Source organism: Drosophila serrata, unplaced genomic scaffold (assembly GCF_035046125.1).
Source record: "Drosophila serrata isolate PLE 108 unplaced genomic scaffold, ASM3504612v1 contig_362, whole genome shotgun sequence".
NCBI lineage: Eukaryota > Metazoa > Arthropoda > Insecta > Diptera > Drosophilidae > Drosophila > Drosophila serrata.
The window spans coordinates 409165-433964 of NW_028257260.1; the positions used below are offsets into that span (position 1 = coordinate 409165).

A 24800-nucleotide genomic window follows, 5' to 3' on the forward strand; every position below is an offset into this window, starting at 1 on the left:
CAACGATCTTTAATTCTTTACTTACCCAGCAAAGTCCCAACCGTTTTTCGAGATAAGTACAAACCAAGGTTTTTTTTTAAAGAATTTTTCAGATATTTTATTGCAAACATATATAGCTTAAATATGAGTTGAAGGTATTTGCCTGGTTACTGTTTCAGAACTAACTAACCCACTATATAATTACTTTAGGATTTGTTTTTGTAATAAAGAAAACAACAAAACTCTATTTAATTCGGCTGGGATTCGAGACTAATCGAAATCAATGATTATCGTTAATCGGCAATCAGTGATCTCAGCAGTGTTCGTACAATCGATATGAATCGATAGGTCCGTTTATTTTTTGTTGTTGTTGATTTCTTCATATATATATATGTATATCAAGCGTTTTGTCGTTGTTGACTCGTTTCATTTCCGTTTCCGTTTCTGTTGCCATAATATCGTACAATACACTTAGGGTTTTCTCCTCTCTGATTTAACAATAGAAAAAAAAAAAAAAAAATTATTACACACGATATATATTTACCAGTAGAGGCGCTGCTTAATACCTACGTACTTACAAATTATCTCGAGTATCACTAACAATAATATTTATATATATATATATAAATATATATATATATATATATTTATGCATATATATTTTTATATATGGTTAATTATTTATTTAGTAATTGTTACATAATTTCTTTGCCTTTCTAAGTATTATCAATTCTCTACACAATTCTCGATTCGATATTATCGACTCTCGATTCTTGTACACCAAACAACAACAGTATTTCCATAAATACAAGTATCCAAAAAATAAAAAATAAAAAAAAAAAATATTGGGGACTCGTATTTATCATATTTTTATATATATATATATATATTTATGTATAGAAAAAAAATGCTAGTTGTTCCATCTAATATTTTATATTAGCAGTAGCCTAGGTGAAAGTATTTCGTATTCCGTGAGCCAAGTCCTCCTTAATCTCCTCCTTTTCCTGTGAAATGAGCAATGCCTTAGAGTCCTTAAGAGTCCTATTATGAGTAGCCTGATAATGCCTCTGAACCCACTCTAAATCGGCCGTGGATCTAATGATAAAATGCCAAAGCCTTGGCATAATACGAGGTACACGGTCATGATATGCGGTCGGGGCTCTGCCTCTGTCCCACCTCCTCCAAGCCCACCCCATGTCCTCCACCCACCGCCGCCTGCGAATGCGGATACTCGGGGGAGCGGGAACCACCGGAACCGGACCTGGAGGGTGAACGAGAGCGTGAGTGTGGCCTCTGGTTGGACGCTGGCGGTGTTATTGAATGCTGTGAATTCGAATCGGAGGAAGTGCGTCTACAAAACGGGCTCAGCCCACCGACACCCACACCCACTCCAACTCCAACTCCAGCTCCGGCTCCGGTGGCCAGCAGATGCGGCGTCAATTGGGGAAACCGTGGCAGTCTCGGCAGGCCGGCAAAGAGCAGCGGATTACCACCGCCATGATTGAGCAACAGTCGAGGATCTGGTGATCCATCCACCAGTGGATATCCATGACCATGTCCCACAGCAAAACGATGCTGCAGTGCCTCAAAGCAGAGTGGAACATTCAAACCGTGAGCATGAGCACCGGCACAGATGCGTGCCAAAATCTCCGCCTGGATGCTACCCACTGCGGCTGGACCAACGCCCACAGATGAAGCTGCCGTTGCTGATGGATTACCAAAGCCTCCTGCAACGCCTCCACCACCACCACCACCACCACAACCACCTCCACCACCACCACCACCCTTGTTATTATTCAGATTGAGACTCATTAACTCCAGCAGGGGATCTGTGGGCAGTACGGGCAGCAATCCATGATCATCGCTGGTGGAGAGCAACTTGCGATGCAAATTGAGATTGGAGCTGTGCCGATCTCGACTCCGTTTGGAGGGAAATGCTGCATTGCAGCCATCAATGTTGCACTTGTGATGGAGCTTCAGATGCACGCTCTGGTAGTGAGTCTTCAGGTGGAAGTGATTTTGGAATATCTCGCCGCAGGCAGTGCATTTCAACGGATTCTCCTTATCGATGGGCACCTCGGGTTCGGGATCGGGTTCGGGCTCCGGCTCTGGCTCAGGTTCAGGCTCTGGCTCCGGTTCAGGCTCTTGCTCCCGCTCCAGTTCTGGCTTTAAAGACTCTGGCTCGGAGTGAGGGATCTGATGCTCCTCCGTCTCGCTGCGTAATCCATTTTCGCCCTTCCTGTGGGTGTCACCCGTTAGCTCATTGTTATTATTGTTGTTATTATTGCTGGGAGTTCTCCTGCTGCTACAGACGCCTTCATCCTCATCATCACCACCCATGAGCTCCTGCTTAATGCGCAGATATCGATTCTCATCCGCTTCGTAGCTCAACTCATCGAGGGGTTCCATTTTAATGTTGGCTGCACCCAATGACAGATCCAACGTGTTGCTGTTGGTGCTCTTCTTCTGCTCCTCCAGCTGCTCCTGGTCTGGCTCCAGATCGTGCTCTCGTTCACTTTCTTTTTCCCGCTCCTGCTCCCGCTCCTGATCCTGCTCTCCACTGGTATCCTGCTCCGTCTTGATACCCAGAGCAGTCGGCTTGAGGTCACCATAAGGTGTGAGCGGTGGCGAGGGTATCGATTTGGTGGACTCACCCACCTCCGTTTCTTTGGCTGATGCGGCGGCCTGCATGGGCAGACGCACCTTCTTAATGGACAGATCGGCGGCCACATCGTAATCCACCGAATTGTCACCAGAATTCTCATCCGATTGCACCGGACACCTAACTGGATTTTGGCTCTTACGTTTCCGCTTATTGGCCGCCATTTGGGCCAAAGCCTGGGCATGAGCATGAGCCTGGATATGGGCCTGGACGTGGGCATGCTCATGGGCAAGGGCATGGACATGGGGATGAGCATGGTGAGCGCGGGTGTGGGCATGGATATGGGCTGCGGCCTGGGTGTGCGAGTGACTTAGGCACTCCTCCGCCGCCTTGACCGAACTGGGCAGCTCTTTGGTTTGACTGTGGCCAGAAATGGCCGAAGCGGAGCGCTCATCGCTCTCATCCTGCTCGTGATCATCATGTTCCCGATCATGATCGAGTTCATGCTCATTCTCATGATCGTTTTCATGCTCCAGCTTTATGCTATCCAGCTCATCGCCCACTACCACAATGCCATCGGGATCATCATCGTCATCGTCTTCATCCCCATCAGCATCGGCATCGGCCTCGTCCTCATCATCATCGTCATCGTCGCCCAAATGGATGCCAACCTGCAAAGGATAAGGGTTTAACATGTCAAAAGGATCAATAAGGGAAATCTTTAGGAGATTAAGGGAATATATATATATAGATGATTCTTAAGGATAAATGCCACCCACCTCGAGTATCTCATCATCATCCTCATCCTCTGTATGCTCATGCTCCTGCTGCAGCTTCCTGCGTTGACCCTCATAACGTCCCGCATCTAGGTAGGATCTTTGCAGATAATCCTGACCATGCTTTAGCTCCAGAGCTCCAGCTCCCACTCCTCCGGCTCCGGCAGAAGCACCTCCCATTGCATGATGCCTTAAATCCGGTGGCGGCGTCAGCAACGGAAAGCTACCAAAGGGAGCCAGTCCAGCCATAAGGCCATTCGGTGCCTGCAAAAGCAACGGATGCGGCTGAGCACTGCGTCCATCATGTGGCGAGATCTTGCGCCGCAAATGCGGCGAATGGAGTTTGGGATTTGGATTTGCGCTATGACGATTCCTCGAACGTCGCGAACTAAACATCATGCTGCAACCATCCACAGTGCATTTGTGCATCTCCCGCAAATGCACGGCCGAAAAGTGAATCTTTAGAGCACCCTTGTCGCAGAAAGTCTTCAAGCAGACATTGCACTGAACGCGTTTCTTTCCGGTCACAGGATTGATGAACTGAGTACCCAAATTGGCGGGCATGGAGCCCCACTGCCGCTTGCCACCACCACCACCTCCTCCTCCTCCGCCGCCACCACCTCCTCCTCCTCCTCCTGGAGAGTGCGTCTTTCTGCTGGCCCTCAGATTCGAGGACAGCGCCAGTCGGGTCATTCGCTGGGAATTGGAGCCTGAATTCGAGCCCGAATTGGAACCCGAACCAGAACCCGACACGGAGCCCGAGGCGGATGAGGAGCCACCGCCACCAGCGACCTTGTCGCCACTCCTTTTGCCACCCACGCCACCCTCCTCGGCGGTCGTGTGTGAATGCTGATGCGGATGTGAATGCGAATGCGGATGCGGGTACTGGGACACACCATGCGGCGGCGGTGGTGGCGGCGGTGGAGAATGCGTGTCCGAGCCCGGTTTATGCAGGGGTGGTGGCGGCGGCGGTGGCGGTGGCAGATGATATGCCATTGCCATGGCGCTAAAGAACTGATTGCTGCGATGCAGGTGATGCTGATGCTGTTGATGCTGATGCTGGGCATGCTGCTGATGATGGTGGGCAAACTCCGTGGGACTGGGCAATGGACCGGCAAAGGCTCCCAATGAGACGGAGCTAATTTTGCGAAAATCAAATGGTTGCATATTCTGCAAATCGCTGAGCGGATTCTCTGGCGTTGGACCACTCCCTGGACCCGTGCCCGACCCTGGACCAGAACCGGAACCCGTACCGGAACTAGAACTATTCCTGGCACTCGCCGACAGCTTCTGCTGCAGCTGACTCTGCAAATGGAGCTGGGCATGGGCCAGCTGGGAAAAGTGTGCGCTCATCGACTGCGTCTGGCTGGAGCGGCTGGACGGCGAATGTTGCTGTCCACCGCCGTTGCCGGCACTGGCATTCGGATTGTGACCGTGACTCAGGGCCAGCGGATGACGCAGCGGCAGCGTCAGGGGCAGCGGGAGCGGTAATGTCAACGGCGGCAGGGGTGGCGAACTGCGGCGACTGGAGGTCATCACCATCGGGAAGGATGCGGGTCCCGAATCCCGTTCGACGGGACTCAGGCGCTGCTCGGCGGTGCCCCGCGACGGATGGGCAAGCGGGAGCGGATGTTGCTGTTGCTGCTGCTGCTGCTGCTGCTGCTGGTGGCTGCTGAGCGGAAGCGGATGATGCCGCTCATGGCCGGGCAGCTGGTAGTGATGATAGCCGAGCAGATAGGATGTTGAAGGACTGACGGTAATCACGGGAGCGTTGCTTGTGCTGCTGCTGATGGTGCTGTTGCTGCTGGAACTGGAGTTGGAACTGGAAACGGTGGCAGTGCCTCCTCCACTGGCAACAGGGATTTGTTGCTGCTGCTGCACGGGATCTGCGATGCGACTGCTGGACTGTGGCTGAGGCTGAGGATGCGGATGCAAGTGCGAATGCTTCTCCTGGCCAATATTCATCAAGCGGCTTACAAACTACGGCTAATCGGTAGATTTTTGTTTTGACGATGTAGTAGACTAGATACAGGATGTAGGTTGCAGGTTTGCAGGGTTTCAAGGTTGCAGATTGCTGGTTTCTGGTGCTTTTTCAGGGATCCCTTTGTGGCTTAGCTCTATTCGTTGCCTTTTTAATCGTTGGCTGCAAAGAAACAAAAGGCAAACACAAAAGATGTGTTAGTATATATGTGATAATATTGTAAACTATATAAATTTATATACAAATTAGCATTCTTTAAGACTTCGTTGGGCTCCAAATTGCTAGAGAGCAATTAAGTCCTTAGGTGTTATCCATCTTATAACATTTTTAAGGTGTTTACTCAAAGTCTGGGGCAACACCTTAACTCCTTTTATCAATTATTCTTAAAAGCTATATGCTAGAACCTTCTTATGTTATCTATAGCATAAATAATCTACAGATTTTGCATTGCATTTTGGCACAGAGAACTACATAAAATAATAATTTCCAAAAGGTATAACAGAGTATTTTCGATCTAGGTGTGTGGCCTTATAAGAGATCTAGATCTGGGGGATCTGTATCTCGTATCTAGAGGTTCTCTTCCATGGGGGGCTCTTGGACCCACATATCTGCCATCTGAAACATTGTCCACCAGCTCTGGCGACCAGAGCTCAAGGAGTTTCCACTGAAACCATCTAACGAAGTGGACATCAGGCCATGGCAGACCTCCCAGGCGTGCATACACGAGTACAGATGATTATTGAAAAGAAAAATAAGAATAATGATGTGACAAATTCTGAGTGGACACTTGACGTCTGCGGCGCTGGAGAGCCCGCACCGATGGACACTTGTGTGGACTGGGACTGGAACTGGGACTGAGACTGGGACTGGGACTGAAGAGAGCTCGGCGTGACATGACAATGCGAGAGTGTGTGCGTGCCGAAGAAGACGCTCGTCCGCGATGAAGACTTGGGGGCCACTTCAGGTCCCCGTCACCATCTCTTATTCTTATTTGTGCGATCCAGACCACGGACCCGTGATCGTGATCGCCATTCAACTTCACTAACTCGATCTCATTCTCGATCGATGTGATGAGTGCCGCTTGGCGACGAATACTTCACTTGACGACGATTCCAAATCGGAGATCTACTGAGTGTATGTGTATTTAGCTAGATGATGAATCGAAACGGAACTAAGGCAATAGCAGATGTTTGATGGTCCTCGAAACAAATAGTTTCTTGACTCAAAAAACTTAGGAAACGAACTTGGCGAATCGTGTTGCCACACCTAGTTTTGCAAATCAAATAATGATTGTCTAATGGTAATTTATTAGCAAAAGAGCATCTGCTTGTATATAACAAAGCTATTTAAGTTATTTGTTTTTAACTGATACTATATCATAACTATTTATTTGTATTAGTGTCTAGTGGCCTAGATTTAATCCATGTAAATCTCAAGACTTGACATCAACCAAGAATCTACATAAATCTAGACTTGACTATATGTCAGTTTAAAGACAGATTATTTGTCAGAAGACAAGTAGAGCAATAATTATATATACAAATGCTTCGATTTGAACATGAAATTGTCTTAATTAGATTCAAAGAACTTTTATTATTATGAAGCGTAACGTTTTTACCATGAATTGTGATAACCAAGCTATAGAGCTTGTAACATTTTTAAAGAAAGCTAACTTTAAACCTATTAAAGGTTAAACGATTTGAAGTCCCAAAAATATTTAAAAGTATTGTTCTTTAGAAGAACAATAAAATGTAAGAATAAATTAAATAGAAAGGTCGTACCTTTAACCCAATTCTTCACTGCTTTTAATATTTTATGATATAATATTTAATATCTTCTCTCATTCCTTAAAAACTACCTTATGTAAGAACTCACACTTAAATATATATCTAGCTCCCAGCAGTCAATTTGTGACATTTCTGTTTCGTATATAAACATAGGTTTCATATAATCCCCATATACCCAGACCCATTACCAAGCAATTTTTATTTTTTATGGATAATCTGACGCACATTGTGTATTCCCGATATGGCAATGGCATGGCTCCTATTATTACACTGTCTTTGGACTGTGCCATTGAAGAGCGGGGGGGACGACAACTTTGCATGACATATGTCATCTTGGCAAGTAATTTAAATGGTAAACAAATTGTTTTTTAATTGCCACCTGTTCGGACTGCTGCTGTAATGTCATTTATTTCGATTACGTTTCTGTTGCTGTTCTGTGGCTTTGTGTTCTGTGTTCTGTACAGATCTTGGAATCTGGCCTGGTCTTTGCCGGCATTTAGCCCCGGAGATGAAATGCGGCGCGACAGCGGTGGCTTTTAATTGCTTTCGGCTGATGTTTAATTTTTATTTTTTTACTCACTTACACTGCTAACTCTCCAAGTTGAGGTTCTGGCCAAACCAGTTTTACTTGGGTCGCACGTGTATCTGTAATCTGTAATCTGTATCTACATCTGCATCAGTATTTGTATCTTTTGGATGTATGTATCTGTGGCGATCTGCTGCTGCTGCTGCGATCACTGATTGCATCAAAGTGACAGTTTTTGCAGTGAGTATTATTGGAGCAAAGCAATTATATAATTTGTTTGTTGTCTGTCTATAATTAGGGTACTTAAGGCCATAGTTGTTGGACCGCTTTTTTGCATCGTGTCTGCGGGATCAGTTCCGCTCGAACTGAAATTGAAACTGTTACTGAAACTGAAATTGTGACTGTGACTGTGACTGTGACTGTGACTGTAGCTGTGACTGCTACTGAAGCTAAGCTTCCGTGATGGAGCCAGCACTGAGACATTAATGTGACTAAATTGCAGGCAATTGCAGTCATTGATGCTCGGTATTTTGGTAGCTAATTCTTGTATTTTGTAAAAATCTGTATTTAAAAGAAAGAAAGCCCTAAAACTGGGATATATCTTCTAAAATTAAGTGCATTTTGGAGTACTTTTAAAGAAAAACAATTTATGTTCAAGGCAAACACCTTAAAAACGCACATTGTTAAGGTGAAAAAGTACATTTTTCTCCAAGACTTAAACAACAGTTTTATGGACCAATTGCTTTTAGTTTTGCTTTTGACATAGTCATGGATTGACATGGAAAGTCCGCCTAAAGAAGGATGGAATAATTCCAGGGATTATTCGTCTTAAATAAATATAAAATTATATTTAATTAGTTTTTTTATGGTATCTATTTAGTGAGATAATATATATACTTATATTTATCTGTGCTTATTTTTCTCTTTGGTTTTTTGTAAATAATAATATTACATTCCAAAAAGCAGGCTTCTAGCATTATCCCTTTTAGAAAAATGTGTACACATTTCACAAATACAACAGTGTGTACTCATCCTGTTCAAATAATTATTACTTGGTGCACTTGAAAAGAGTGTACACACTGGGCATTAAAGTACAGTGCCATTTAATGATAAAGCACAAGGATAATCGCATTTAACTTCACTTTTAGGAAAACCTTATAACTGACTTGTTTTTCTATATAAGCAAAGGTCATAAAAAATATTGAAAATCATACAAATATATCAGATGGTCCACCAAATAGCATTCTTAAAATAAAAAAGAACTTTTGTTTAAAACGAAACTTGGTTCAAAGTCAGATGACTTAACCGTATAATAAGGACAAGCCTGATCAGAACCGAGATTTCCTTGGCTACACACACGTTTCTCCCCCCTTCATTCCAATCGATGCTAATGGTCAATTTGTGGGCCCCAACTCCACCAACTCCTCCAACTCCAACTCCTTACTTGGCAGACAGACAAGAGTCTGTCCGAGATGAGGAGCTCCAGCTCCTTTCAATTTTGAATTTCACATGAAACTCATTTTCGTCTCACAACAAAATTGCCGCTAAGCTGGCGAGCTCGTATCGCATCGCAAACCCTCGGACAAAAGATGAGAAAAATGGCATTCCAGACACCAATCATCTTTATTATTGGCTTTATCGCATAGAATCGGCGGCGGCGGCGCGGCAGCCGTCATAAGGAACGCTTCTCTTTTTTTTTTTTTTTTTTTTTAACGCATTCCGAAGGCCATAAAGCATCGGCCATAAATGCGTGTTAAAGTCGGCCAACAGAACAGAAATTTTCAAATGTCAACCATTAAATGCAGGGCCAAGCAGATACCCCAATCCGGATACCCAATCCCCCCCCCCCAAAAAAAAAAATCCTCGATCCAACTGTCCCACGGCATCGCACAGATCACAAAGGAATCTCCCTTCGCCCGCCTTCGATTCTCTATTTTGTAAAACTTAATTTATGAAACACATAAAAAGTGTCAACACGGTTTGCTGCATATGAGATATGTTGGTCAGAGTTTAATGCCTCTCCTCACCTCTCCTCCGCCCCCGTGGACACTGCGGTGTGTGACCACAACGATGACGGCGGCGGCACCACTTCAGTTCCGATTATGTACGCCTCTGGATCGGAGCATCCAAGGGCTTAACAAAGTGATTTCAACGAAAACCTTTCTCATCTCTGTGTGTGTGTTTTGGATTTTGGCTTTCGGTTTATTTTTTTGCTGTTCAATATGCAAATCGCTTATGGGATCGTTGACGGAAGCCGCTGGGTGCAATCCCCAAGAGACGCAGCCACGGAATCCACAGATTCACAGATCCGCGAAGCCACAGAGCCACCGCAGAACCACAAAGGAAGAGCGCCAACAACGAGCGGTGCTCAATGGCAAGACATGAACACGAGCACGAACATGGACTTGGACTTGGAATTGGGATTGGGATTGGAAGTGGGACAAGGATTTGGAAGGGGACTGGGACTGGGACAGGGACTTCGGATACTACGCGAACACGGGCAGGGAGTGCGCCTGGAACTGTGCGACAAATCCAGCATTTGGGAAACAGTGATAAAAATTATATAGAATTATTAAATAGCAAATTAAAGAAAGATAAGATTTGTAGCTTAAACCCATTGCAAGTCCTTGAATTGCTAACAAAATCCATTATTTTAACCTGAAGAAGCTTGAAACGCTGTGAAATTGTCATTTCCGACCCTATAAAGCTTATATATTTTTGATCAGCATCAACAGCCGAGTCGATCTAGACATCTTCGGATAAAAAATTTTTTTTTTAATTTTTTCAGAATTTTATAAGGGGTTACATCATTAAAATTTTCAAAATTTGACAAAAATGTTCAATTTTAAGTTGAGTATGCAGATATATTAACTTTTTAAAAACTAACATAGAACTGTTTTCCGAATTAAAATTAATGCTTTTTTGGCTGAGTTATGAGTTTTTTAAGCTTTGATTTATCATGAAAATTGTCCTACATTAATATGGGAATATTTTAGGCTTTTCCTTTTAAATGCTTTAATTAATTTACAAACTGCAATTTCGGCTTCCGTAAGCTAACTTCCCTTTTTCTTAATACATAATTTTACTTATATTTTTCTCTCAGTGCATTTGTGGCGCTACTTGGTATCTGAGACCACTGTCGCCACCGATCAGATGTGATGTTTTGGGTCTGACTTCGCTGCGGGAGTTCACTGCGAAAAAAACGACGACGACTCCCTGCTTCAGCCTTAATACCTCGATCCCTCCCTGACCCCGATCCTCCAGTCCCATCCGACGTAATCCCTGGCTTAGACTGTGTAATAAGTGGATAGGTCCGGTGGTTTAGCCCTCAAGCGCAGACACGAAGGCGCATCACAAAATCATTGGATGGAAAGTGTGATATTGGAGCTACTGGATCTATGGGTTTATCTTGGGCCAGAATCTGAGCACACTTTTGTCTTTGATGGGAAGCATTTAAGCGAGAAATTAGGAATGAGACAAACAGGTATCCAAGAAGAGAAACCATTTGGTAATGAAGGTAGAGGAGTGTTCTAAGCTTGAATTGTTTTCAATTTAAAAAGAATATTAAGTCATTTTTATGCACAAATCAAAGTTTAAAAATCTCATAACTCAGCCAAAAAAGCATTAATGTCAATTTTAAAAGCTGATCTGGGCTAGTTTTTAAAAGGTTTATAAAACTGCATACTGCATTTAATATTTTCAAAAATTAAAATTTTCTGTCGATTTTTGAAATTTTAACGATGAACCCCTTTTAAAATTTTGAAAAAATTTATAAAAATTTTTGTCGTCCCAAAAATACTTAGTTTGATTCGCCTGTTAATGCTGATCAAGAATATGTATGATTTATGGGGTCGGAAATGATTCCTTCACTCACTAAACTTTAAAAACCCTTTGTAAAGGTATGAAAATATATCTGTTAAAAATTGTAATAATAATACTGTAAGATTCGACTTTCCAAAGTTAACTTTCTTTCTAGTTTACCGCTTATAGTGATTCGATATATTTTATTGATTGGAATATGTTTTTGATATATAAAATATTAATCCAATACAGATTTTTTATATAATTCCATAAACCTAACAAAAAAACGTACTGTAATAAAATGATTTACTTTTTTGTTTGCCAATTATATTATTCGATATAGTTTATTAATGAAAACTCTAATGATATAATATAGATTCATATATTCAGTATTTAGATACTTCATCGTTTCATTATCAATACAGTATTTCAATATATTCTGTCTTCCCTGTTCCCCACAAAGTTTAAACTATTATAGATTTAAAAAGGTTTTTGATATTCCCTATTTCGATTTGTCAAACTTTAAACATTCCTAAACCTGTGAGAACTAACTCCATCTCCATTTAATACATTTACAATCAGTCTCATTGTAAGTGTTTTAGGGTTGCAACCTTACTCCCATAGGGAATTGGTAACATTATTGACAAATGTTTGTTTTTTAGCAATATAACATTGTAAGCCGCATTGTTCGATATTTTCAGTTTCAACTTTCAACGATCGTAGATAGCAAAGCAGATCGTCCATGGGACACTGAAAATCTGCACTCTTTTTGTTTATTTACCTCTCGGTTTCTTTTTGGGGGCGTCTCCAACACGATGGCCAGGCTAAATTTGGTCATTTCTGGCCATCAGAATGGCTTTGGGTATGGGCCTGGCCCTGGCATTTGCGGCCAAGAGAGCCTCTGCTTGGGACTTTGACTCAGACTGAGACTCAAGACTCTGGCTTTGGCTTTGGCTTTGGCTTAAAACTCAACTGGCATTCTTGTCCATATGGCCGGGAGCGAGGCAAACGATTGATTGAAGGCAAACGTAAGGAGGAGACTGGGCCAAAACTGTGGTAAAACTCAACTAAAAACTGGGGCCAACGGCGGCGGCTTTTGTTCATCTGCTACAAGCATCGCATTTAATGAGATTTATATCAGTTTTTAATAGCTTTGTGACTCTATTGTGTTGGCCATATCTGAGGCGAATCTGGGGCCACCTCGACGGCCGATAGAGATATATAAAAAAATTCGTTTTTTGTAAAAAAAAAAAATATGGCTGAGTGACCGGAGAAGCTAATGGTTTTTTTTTTATATATACTTACGTTTCAGTGTTTACTCCCGGTGTGTGTTTATATCTCTATATATATATATATATATATATATATATATATATATATATATTATATATTTGATCAAGTCTTGTCTCGGTATCCACAGATCTGATAAAGGGAAAAAGAGCAAAATAAGGGTCAGTTGATAGCCAAAATTTATATATAATCGTACAATCTATAGCCTATAGAAACGATCATCACGATTGTCAATATTGATGATTTGTGCCAACAGCCAGACATTCGTCACAAATGTCAAATGCTTGGGTACACAGCAATAAAATCGACACATTTCACACATCTATGCCAGAAATCGAATCTTCATTGAAATCGACTCTTAAAGATCGATATTCGTTTGCCGAATTCAACGCAAATTGACGCATACTGCCCCACGCAAATGGTGTTAATTTAAATCAAATGACAAAATATAATAAACGACCATAAAATTTAATCCGAATCTTTTCTAAAACGATACGAACAAATGTGCCAAGTGCTTGGGCACACACAACAAAGAAAAAAAGAAAAAATATTTGTCATATACTTATATTTAGGGGATTAAGTCGACATGGGTAATACGCTTTTAAACTAATCTTTAATAAATTATATTTGAGGTTTAGCTAATTTTGTAATTAGTTAAATTAAAATACCAAGTTAAAGTTGTGGGAGATTCAAATAGTTTTTAATGGTAATTAATATATTTTGGGATTTGAATTTACTTTATAAATGTATTTAATAAGGAAATACTCTTCAATATTTTTTAAACAATTCTTTGATAATAAATATTAGATTAGCAAAATTATTTTATCATTCAAGAAGAAAGTGAAGAAGTATAAATTTAAGTTTTCAGATTTTAAATCCCTTTAAAAAGCAGCTAAAAGTATTTAATACAACTTTGTAGTGTACATTTCTTGGGTTTTATATAGTTTTGGGCTGTATTATTAGTTACTATGTATATTACTTGATATTACATTTTATTATATCTTCAGAATCAAAACATAATAAGAAGAATATAAATTGTATTAAAATTACAAAATTGAATATAGTTATATTGTATAATATTTTGTAGAATAGTTCCTGAACACTTTTTTAATGGGTTTAAAAACCTGAGACCATTCTTAAGAACTCTTGTTAATAAGGAAATACCTTTCAATATAATTTTAACCATTCTCTGATAATGATTATAAAATAAACCAAATGAATTTGTGACAAAATATGATTTCAATTCAAATAGTATTTCTTATATATCCAAATATCTTATATTATCTCCCTGATATACCCCATCAAAAGTCGTGTAGAGTGCATGCAACATGTAGCCAAAGTTGACAGCATATGACACAAAAGTGTAAAAAGAAAACCAATTAAATGAGCTAATCAAATTGTATTGTCATTAGCACCCAACAGTAACAACAACATCAATAATGGATAAATAAAAAAACCAAATTTAAACGGCTTATTAGCAGTACCATTTAGGTGTTTTCGTCAGTTTTACAGCCATTATGTTGTAAGTAAAGAGAACCCCACAATGTGTTTTGTATATAACTCAGGAATTTAAAAAGTAATCAAAGGGAGTGGGTTTGAAAACTTTAAAATAACTGAAATTTAAATCAAATCAAATAATTTAAACTCTGCTTTTGATCCCTTCCCCTTCCCAGCTTAGAGATTTCACTTTATTTATTTATTTTAAAGATTCAACAGTTTTAGCTAGACAAACATTGTCACAATTCATTAGCTTAATTATCAGCTGCATACAACATGTCTTATAATGGTTGACCGTGTGGCGCATGTCAACCAGCCAGATCGACAGCCATCAAATATATAACAACTATGAGCTATATATAAATATATATATAGCATTGATTACAGAATTACTATAGCTAGATTGTATTTATCAGCCCTTCTCAACTGGTAATTTTCCCATTAAATACAGCAAGTTATATATACATATACTCTATGACAAAATAGAAAATAAAAAAGCCCTGGCAAGTATTGATTAATTAATGAAAGAGTCCTTCGACTCTCTGCATGACTGAATATTTGATGTGTCCGGTGTTCCACAACTCCCTCTATTTTTCCTGATCCCTGCGAATATAGACACGAGTGCTTCCCGTTGACATTGTAATTGAATCAATAATAAAATCAAAATGTACAACGAAGAGAATGACAATCGGGTTTCGACCCCCAGTTCATATGTGTCTCTCTTTTCGTATCCGTATCCGTATCCCTGTCCGCGTGTCCATGTCCATGTCCATGTCCATTTCCCCTGTCTGTTTTCAGGAATGGCAACGTCACCTTCACCGTCACCAGCTCTCTCAAGAGTCCGGGACCCTCTTTTTGAGTACCAATGGATGTGGCTTGGGACAGATCCCTTTCTCAACAGCACAGGGAAAAATAATAATATCAAGTGCATAATATTTTTAATATAATTACAAAAAAAAAGGAATCAAAAGATTTGTTAAATGTCAAAGGATAACTATAAAAGAAAAATGGCAATAGTATTTATGGATTTACAAAAATTTTAAGGGAAAAATATATAGGAAAAATAGTATGACAAATGCAGAAAAAAAAACTAAGATATTATATTATATTTGTTGACATAAAAATATTATAGTAAATAACCTTGTTGAAATCTAAAAATTAAAAAGAACATATATATTTGAAAAGCAGAGTGAGCCTGGGACTCCAGCTCCCAGATCTAGATAATAATAAAACTCCAGCATACAGATCTAGATGATAATAACTACAGATTTATTATGATCTTGATCTGTGAGCTGGACTTTTAACTACAGATGTATTATTATCTAGATCTCAGAGCTGGAGTTTTATGATATATTTTATTATTATAAATCTGTAGTTATTATCTAGCTGGAGTTGTTTTCCCATGTTTTGTCTTGAATAAAGCTAAGCTAAACTTTATAAAGATCTAAACCCCATTCAAATGAAATTACAATTAAAGAAACTGCTAATTTAGACCGATAAGATTACAATTTTGAAGAAAAGAATGCTATAAACAAAAATCAAATCAAAGATAGTGAGGCTTTATGATCTTATAAAAAGAAAAGACTCTTACAAAATGCATTCAGATTATTTAAATTTCAATTTAATTCATAGATTTCACATACTTATTGCTTTAATCTTGTTATCTTGCACTTGACACATGCAACTCGTTTCAAATAAAAAAACATATATATATTTTTTTTTATTTATTTCTGTGATCGTGTGTGTTCAATCAATGACTTCGACTTTGGCTGAAACTGTCTGTCTCTCCTCGGTGTGTGTGTGTGTGCATGTGTGTGTCTTTGCCTTTTAGAATTTGTTATAATGTGTATATACATATTTCATTTTTGAACTGTCTCCCTGACAGCCAACGAACGATTTGAGTGACGTACAAAACGATGTCGTGTTGTCGTGCCACGGACCGAGTTCGCGTCCAACCAGGTTGACTTTATGTCGCTGCTCCTCCGCTCCGCTTTTTTTTTTTGCCATATAAATATATATATTCATAAATATATATATATATATCAAGCTAGCTAGTGAGGAATATATATAGTAGAGTCAATCGGACAGACACGGCAATAGTGACTTTGACTTGAAAGCAACGAGCGGGCGATTTCTCGAGTGCGACGTCAAATCAACTGAACTTTTCATTAAGGCCTCTTTGAAGTTCGGCATTAACCCTTTGGTGTATGCCGGTGTGTGTTTCCTCCTTCCATACACATGACATTGCCATTGGCTTTTTGGATTTTTTTTGCTTTTTTTCTTTTGCTTTTGCTTTTGGATTTTGACTTTACTGCAACTGTCGCCGTTTAAGTGATCTGGCACCCATTAGCAGTTGATCCGCAGGCGGCCCCGGTTGTGGAGACTGTAGGGAACCCCAAACACTGAAGAGGCTCAGCCACACACGACTTGACTTTGTCAGCGGCGTGACAATTCCGCATAAATCATAATCCTTGCGGTGTGGCTTGGCCCAAAGAGTTAACGTAACGACGACGTTTGGCGTCGTCAACTGCAGGGGTTTTAGCTCACGCTTCTCGGTTGTGCCAACAAACTGACTGGTTTGCCGCCAAAAAAGGGATATATCTAGTGGTTAAATATATTTCAAGAGGTCTAAAAAATATATTATTTAGAAAAATGGAATTGGTATCTTTCAACAACACGTCTTCTAAACAACAAAAAGAGGGAAGTGTTTAGTGTCAACTGAGGTTGAATTAGTTCAACAACAGAACATTCAACAACAGAACATTTAGCAACAGAAGATTTAACAACAGAACATTCAATAACAGAAGACTAAACAGGAAAATGTTAAACAACATTCACCAACGGAGTATTCATAAAAAGAGAACATACAACAACAGAAAATGTAAGAAACCAACTTTCAACAACATAACATTCAATATATCAACAAAACATTATTCGGTTTATAAAGGGTTTTCGACATAGTCTTATTAGAAGACTTAAACCCAGCAAGCTGACGACCTTTATTTTAAATGTAAAATAATCATTTTTAATGCCATATTCCACCTTTGTGAATTTGAAATAAAACTAAGATAGTTATAAGATGGGTATAAGTAAAAAATCACATTTTTACATGGAATATCTTTTTATGACCCAAAATATAATCAGATTTATTACGAAAATTAATATTAAATGACTTTATTAAGCAATTCCAAAAGTAAAATCAACTGTAAAGACCTTGAGAATATTTTTTTCATTTTAACTGCTGTAAATACGGCTTAGTCCTACCAATATTTTATGTATACTTATATTTCAAATTCTCAAAATCATTTCCTTGAAAATTTTCTGCCTTGAATTTCTCCCTCATTTTGTCCAACACTATCCCTGAGGCTGATGTAGAAAGAGGTCCGGGGAAATCCAAACTGGGATTGGAATTGGGGACCTGGAATTGCGACTACGACAGGCATTTGGCGGCGCGCGTTTGCGTTTTGCGTTTGGAGTTTAGAGTTTGAGTTTGGCTTTGGGTTACTTTGAGAGGCAGCCGTCATGGCGGTGTCAGTGGCTGTGCCGGCCGGGCGAGCGACCAGGCCTCATACAAGCAGACAGTTAGTCAGTCAGTCAGTCAGTCAGTCAAGTCAAGTCAGCCAAGTCAAGTCACAAAGGAAGCACTTGAAAAGTGAACATGTTAACGGGGCGAAATAGTTCGTCGCCTCCTATTCGGTCTTCAGTTCTTTCAGTCCATGGGTCCAACAGTCCATCGTCAGTCTTTCCTCCAGTTTGTCAGTCAGTCCTTCAGTCCATGAGTCCTCCATTCGCGGCCAAAAAGGAGGCATGGCTTGGCAAAGAGGGCTGTGCCATGACACTGGAGTGGCTTGGCGTGCCGAAGCGGTGGTGGTGCTGGTGATGATGGTACTACCTTCATTTGTTCAAGGGGGAAGGTGCATTGTGTCGCCCAAAATAAAAACAAAAAAAAAGAAGGAAAACACTTGCGAAAGTCACTCGAAAGAGCCTGTCAATCCTGGAAAGAAAGGTAAATAAGAATGGGTGGCAAGGGTATACTCCAAGCCTATACCGAAACCAAATCTATATTCGAACCTAAAGCTGCCGAAAAAAAAGAACAAACAAATATTCTCCCTGTGCTATAGAGTATGCCTTTGGATCGGGATCAGGATCTGTCTTGGGATCACAAATGTTATTAGCTCCTCGTACCAGTTTTTTTCACATCCAGGGGCGTTTCATTCGGAGGGCATTAAATGATTATCTGGCTCTGTCATGCCATTGAGATCGGTTTCTCAAATTATGCGAATTTCATACTTCAGGGGCCATGTTCCAGGTTCTTTTTTATTTTATTTTTCTGCTGCTGTCAGTCCCTCTTTGTTTATGTTTTTCTTTTTTTTTGCCACTCATCTTGTTTTCGCTTTAGTTTCCACCTTTTGCGATCTGATACCAATATTACACAGTACAAAAAATGTAATGGAGTTAAAGGGAACTTTGTCAATTGCTTCAAGTAACTGAGATCATTATTATAATGTAGTTAATAATTAATATAAGCTTTCTTATTATTTTTATTTAAATGCATTTTACTGTGGCTGACCCTGGTTATGATAGGAAAACCGCTGGGGCCAATTTCGATTTATGCTGGACGGGAGATGCCAAAAGCGGAAGTATCCAGGCTATGAGTGATTGGCCATTGCAATGGCTTATAGCTTCCAGACAAATGGCAGCTGGTTGATTTCCTAGGGAGCCCCCGGCACCCTCCAAGGATGCAAATGATCTTTGGCTTTATAGTGGGAGCTGGGAGATGGAGCAGGGAGATGGTGATGGTGATGGAGCTGGGAACAGAAGATGAAGCAGGGAGATGAAGCTGAGACCTGGGAGCTCTTTTATCGGATCAATGCGATCGTGGCAACCTGGCCCTGGCGGCACTATCAAAACAAAAAGTCCTGCAGTGTTGGCAATAGGCAAAGGTATATATGAATGGCAACAAATTGCCATATTGCCATTGGAAATGCATTTTGCCAGATTGTTTAACATTCGCTCGTAAAAATAGCACCGATCATGTTGTTCTCTTCAGAATGAGACCGGTAAGGGTAAGCTCTGGCCTATTTCTATGGGAATAAACCGGGTTTTGCAAACTCAATGGGAATCCCTGGAGATGGCTAGAGATGCCTGGAGCTCCCTAGAGTTTCCTGGATCTTCCTACCACAGCATCTGTTGTTGGACATGTGAGAAAGAGTATTTTTTAATGAAAGAGGAACTAGGAAGGGTATTTTTTGTGGATTTTGAGAGGTTGCCTGTCAATTGAGGTTGCCTTTCTAACCAAAAATTACAAAAATTATTAGGTAAAAGGATATACAAGACTCTGGAATCTGTCCTCTGTCCTTTTAGTTTAGTTTTTGCTACAAAATAAGCATGGTTTAGTTGCAAATAAAACCTATCTCCTACCTATTTAGTATCAAAAACTTAACCCATAGACTGATGACAAAGTCTAGAGTCTTTCCTAAACTTTAAACAAGAAAGCATTGTCTAGTGTCCATTGTCTCTGTGTCCATGGCATTCCCTTTGAATCAACCAAGGTGTTAAACAAGATGGCAAAGCACCCGTGTCCTTTTGCGCGGATTCATTTCTTGGCAACTCAAAAGAGCCGCGAAACCCTATGATATTTGGTTGCATTTTGTGCAAGGGTATTCTTTTTTTTATTTATTTATTTTCATGCGGCATTACATTTATTTCCATTTTTATTCCCATAGTTCATGGTCTGACCAGGTGAGATGAGAGCGGAAAGCCGATGAGGGTCCATCCTTTGGCCAAAACATTTTCCGCTCCCGCTGGCAGGTTTGGCTTATTGGAGGGGACCCGAGACAAGTTAAGTGCCTTGGCTTTGGCTTCCCCCCCTTTGGTTTTTCTTTTTTCTCCTTTTTTTTGATGCTCGCTGATCTACGAGACACTGCGAAAAGGTGAGTGCGGACATCCATGTCCAGGTTTGAGGTCCAACAACAAGACATCCACGTTCCCATCTATACTCCATGTTGAGTTCTCTTTCGCACATTTTATGATGGCCCCAGAATTGCCATACTTTTGAGCTGTTTCCTACCGAGAGTGTGTGGTGTATATATATGTGTCTCTCTGCCTCTGTTGAGTGATTGGATTGAATTGAATGGGATTGGGATTGGGTTTGGGATTGGGATTGGGTACTCCACCATCATCATCATCATCTCTCTCTCTCTCTCTGTTTTCGATGGCAGGTGTCTCGTCTAACTGTTTTTGGCTTCGTTTGCCATTGTTTTTCTCAGTTTTTTATATATATATGCCTCCTCTTTTTGGCATCATCAAGCCGCAACGCAGCCATCGACATTCAGCGTTCACATCCACATCCACATTGTCCTCACCCCCAAAATCCGCAACGCCATTGTGCCAGCATTGGTAACTGGTTTTTTTCTGTCCAGCCAGAGACGAGACCAACCATCCCAGCCATACATCCATCCATCCATCCATCGGGGACCCAGGCCCAGGCCATAGCCAGAGCTTTGGCTTTAGCCAAAAGCCAAAGCCAAAGCCGATGTGCCTTCCCCTTTGCGCTTTGTCTTTTAGCCAGAATTGCCAATCATTCGCAGCCGCAATAAAATTACATGAGTAAAATGTGTCCGCGAGCATTCGTGGTACTTGATCGTTGTTTTTTTCTCTTCTCCTTCTTTTTTTCAAGAGTGCGGTAATCGGTTTCAATTTCATCTTTATAGTGTTATGAAACCCGGGATTTCGCGTACAGCTTTTTGGTTGCCACCTTCAACGTTGAGTCTGAGAAGAAGGAGGACTAGGAGCAGGAGCTGGAGTAGGAGCACTGTGGAGCAGGAGGAATAGTAGGAGGAGCAGGAGGAGTAGTTGAAGCAGAAGTAGTAGTAGAAGTAGTAGTAATAGTAGTAGTAGTAGTAGTGGTAGTAGTAGTAGTAGGAGGAACCACTGAATGTTGGTTGCATGTTCCCTGGACACTTTGCAGTGGTCGGATTAGTGACTATCATTCAATCCGATGCGGCATATCCAATGCACACTGTGCACAATATTTGGAATGATGATAGACAACGAATAGTGGATCCAAAAACCAGAAAACCAAGTTTATATTGAATTCAATATTATATTAATTAATAACATTTCAAAGCTAAATAAAAGCAGATTAATATTAAATTCAATTATATTGAAGATTTTAAAGAAAGAAAAAGGAATAGGTTCATATTGAATTAAATATATTTAAGATTATTTCAAAACTATGTTTATATCAGGCGTGATAAAGGGAATTTGACAATCGTTTGAAAGAAAACCTCTTTTATTTTAAAAGAAATACAAGTCTCTTTAAGACACAAACTCATCTGAATATTAACAAGCACAAATTAGAATAATTATTTAAGAGCATTTATAGCATTGTAAACATATTCTATTTTATTCTTTTTTATGCAATTAGTAATCACAAATTGTAATTCTAGTCAAAAGCTTGCAAATATGTGAAGGAGTCATTTCCGACCCCATAAATCATATATATTCTTAATCAGTATCAACAGCCGAGTCGATCTCGACATCTCCGGATGAAAAACAAAATTTTCAAATTTTTTCGAAATTTTATAAGTGGTTATATCGTTAAAATTTTCAAAATTTGACAAAAATTTTAAATTTTAAATAGAGTATGCAGATTTATTAACCTACCAAAAACTAACATTGGAACGATTTCCGAATTAAAATTAATGCTTTTTTGGCTGAGTTATGAGGTTTTTAAACTTTGATTTGTCGAAAAAATTGTCACTTAGAAATGTGAAATCTTTGGAAAGAGAGTACACATCCTTCTTCATTATCATTACTTTTCTATAAATTTTAATAGAAAATTGATTATGAATTCTCCTATGGATCACATAAATTTACATCACAGAAATATAGCATTATTGTTAGAAAAACAAATGAGAAGGTTATTTTTACAGTTGGTTTAGCTTTTACCACAAAAGGTCTTTGGTAAACTTGACTTGGGTAAAATAATGATAGAAATTAGGAGATTTTATAAGTATGAAATATGAAGGAAAGGAATGTCTCCTTTATCCTTTTTTTGATGTGAGGTTTTATAATTTCTAAACTAGATTGCAATTATCCCAATTATTTAGTTTAAAATACTCCTTTTGTGTGATTAAATATGTATAGTATTTTATTAAAGAAAAGAAATACTATATTTAATAAATCAAGACCCCACAGTTTATCAAGTTTAGTTTTCCCTCTAACACCTAGTATCCTTTTTCCTATCCATGTGCTCCACTGTGCATCCAACCAGCTCCGCTATAACCATCCATTCCTGCCTCTTGATGCCTCTGGGCTGTGCTCTATTGCCAGTGCTGCTGCTGCTCTGGCTCCTGCTCCACCATTTATTTCAGATTGCTGCTCTCGGGACCCAAAGCTCGGGGAGTTCACCATATCCCGAACTGAACCTGAGAGTCCAAGTCCAAGTCCATGTCCAAGTCCAAGTCCAGGTCCCAGTCTGTGAGCCTGTAGAAAGCAATTCACTGTAATTGCTTTGTGACTTATGGCCCGGCCCAACTGGCGCGTTCGTCGCTTCAGTGGATTGCCAGTCGGCAGGTAGCCGGCGACTCCACTCAAAAAGGTTACTCCGCCTCCTCCATCACAAGCCACAACCACATGCACATTGGACATTGAACATTCAACTCCACCCTCGCCCTTGCCACCACCACGTTGCATCGGGAGGCATCTCTACTGAGGCCTGCGGTCGTGGCAAAGCTGCGTAGTCTGGCCAAGTGGTAGTGGCGTCTTGACCTTGTCATGCCATTAAATAAATTCAAACAGAAACTGAACTTGGTCGAATGTACACCCAAGCTCCCAAGCCATGACAAGTGTCCGCCCGCCTTTCCCTTCAAGTCCAAGCCCAACTCCAAGTCCATCCTCCTTCATCCGAAGCGGGCAAGCCGGCAAGCGGGATGTGATCCCACAGTTCCATCTACTACCTCTTCGTCTTCGCCATCTCGCTGCCATCCTTTTGGCACATAACGAGTTGCCATATTTTGATGGATTCGTCTCTGCGAGGTGTAAATATTAACCAACGGCCGTTGTGCGAAAACGTGCAGCATTCACAGTGCCCCGACCTCTGTCCGAGGATGTCCATGTCCCTGTCCCTCCATCCTCGATCCCTCACTCACTCACTCGGACTGACTGCCTGGCTGATCTTCTTCCTTTTTATTTTCTTTCTCCTCCTGAAACTGGTTGCTGGTTACTGCCTGCCAGTTGTTAAACTTGATGACTGATGCTCATTGAATCTAATGCGAACGAAAGCCGCCTCGAATCGCACTCCGCACATCGCGCACTGGGAAGCAGTCAAGAGATTGTCATCGAAGACTATAGTTTATGTGTGCCTAACAATGCCTTGGCAGGGATATATAATACTTCTCATACTTTACATATATATAAATATATATACGGATATTTGATCATTTATCTGAGGTTTGTTGTATTTCAAGTTGTCGTTAAGATGGTTTTTGGGAATGAGAAAAGCCTAAAAGCTTTTTTATATACTAGAAAATGCGTCCTATTTATAAGCGAAGTATGGTTACCTTTATGTTAATGGTAATTCTAAGGTTTTCTTTTCCCTTTCAAGGTTTTAGTCAGTATTTTTTAAGAGATCCTCATACACAAAACTAGATACAGATATCCCTAAGGACTGTACATAGTATTATCCTAGAGATAGCAAACCTTCTTTATAAGCATTCTTTGCTTTAAAGAGCAGAATTTAAACTTCTTTTATTTTCAAAGAAGAATACAGTTTATAAGTTTAGACCAAGGTAATTATCCCAATTATAGATATTAATAATTAGTTTCAAGAGATCTATATACTCAAATCTAGATACAGAATTTTCAAGCCGTCTTTATAAACATTCTAAGTTATAAATTTTAATAGCAAGTAAAGAGAAAGTTGATGTTAAATCCGTTTTAAAGAGTTAAAGAAAGTTTACATAAATATTCCATAAAACCAATCCCATTGGAAAATGGTCAACGAAGAACCTCTTCCAGGACAACCCTTTCAATGGAAAGGAAATAATAATAAAAGAAATAGCAATTGGATTGAGAAACGGGAGTGGAACCCGAACCCTTGGCTAAACAATATATCAGCACAGAGTTGCGTGTCTGCGGTGACCCATGCGGTGTAGCAATTGCCACAAGATAATGGCGCAAAGTGCCCGCCACGGGATGGATTGGGATTGCCAATGAAAGGGAATCGACTGGAAAATGGGAATACGGGAATGGGAATAGCAATGGGAATGAGAATCTGGAATGGGAATCTGGAATCGGGTTGAGACAAACGAACAGCAACCACGGGCCAAAAGTTGACTCACCTGATCTCACTCTGCTTGGACTTGGCTTGTCATTAGGCTCACAGCTGCCAGCGTGAGATCAATTAGAGGAATTGCTCCAAGTTGGACTCAGGGACTCAGAGACTGGAGCCTGGTCCCAGGGAGGGCGGTTGGCAGGAAATCACTTGCCATTACAAATTGTCCACATCAATAAATGTGGAGTGGAGAACGAACCAATGTCACCGGTTTTCAACGAA

General features: G+C 40.5%; 1 protein-coding gene across 1 annotated transcript; it reads right to left on the reverse strand.

Moving 5' to 3' along the window:
• Positions 1–69: 69 nt before the first annotated feature.
• Positions 70–12877, reverse strand: disco-r (disco-related basonuclin zinc finger protein). The gene is made up of 3 exons (XM_086839054.1): positions 12758–12877; positions 3361–5500; positions 70–3252 (listed from the first exon to the last, which is right to left on the reverse strand). Exons 2-3 carry the CDS (start codon positions 5320–5322, stop codon positions 1120–1122), a joined length of 4095 nt encoding a protein of 1364 aa, XP_086695180.1. The 5' UTR covers positions 5323–5500; positions 12758–12877; the 3' UTR covers positions 70–1119.
• Positions 12878–24800: the final 11923 nt, after the last annotated feature.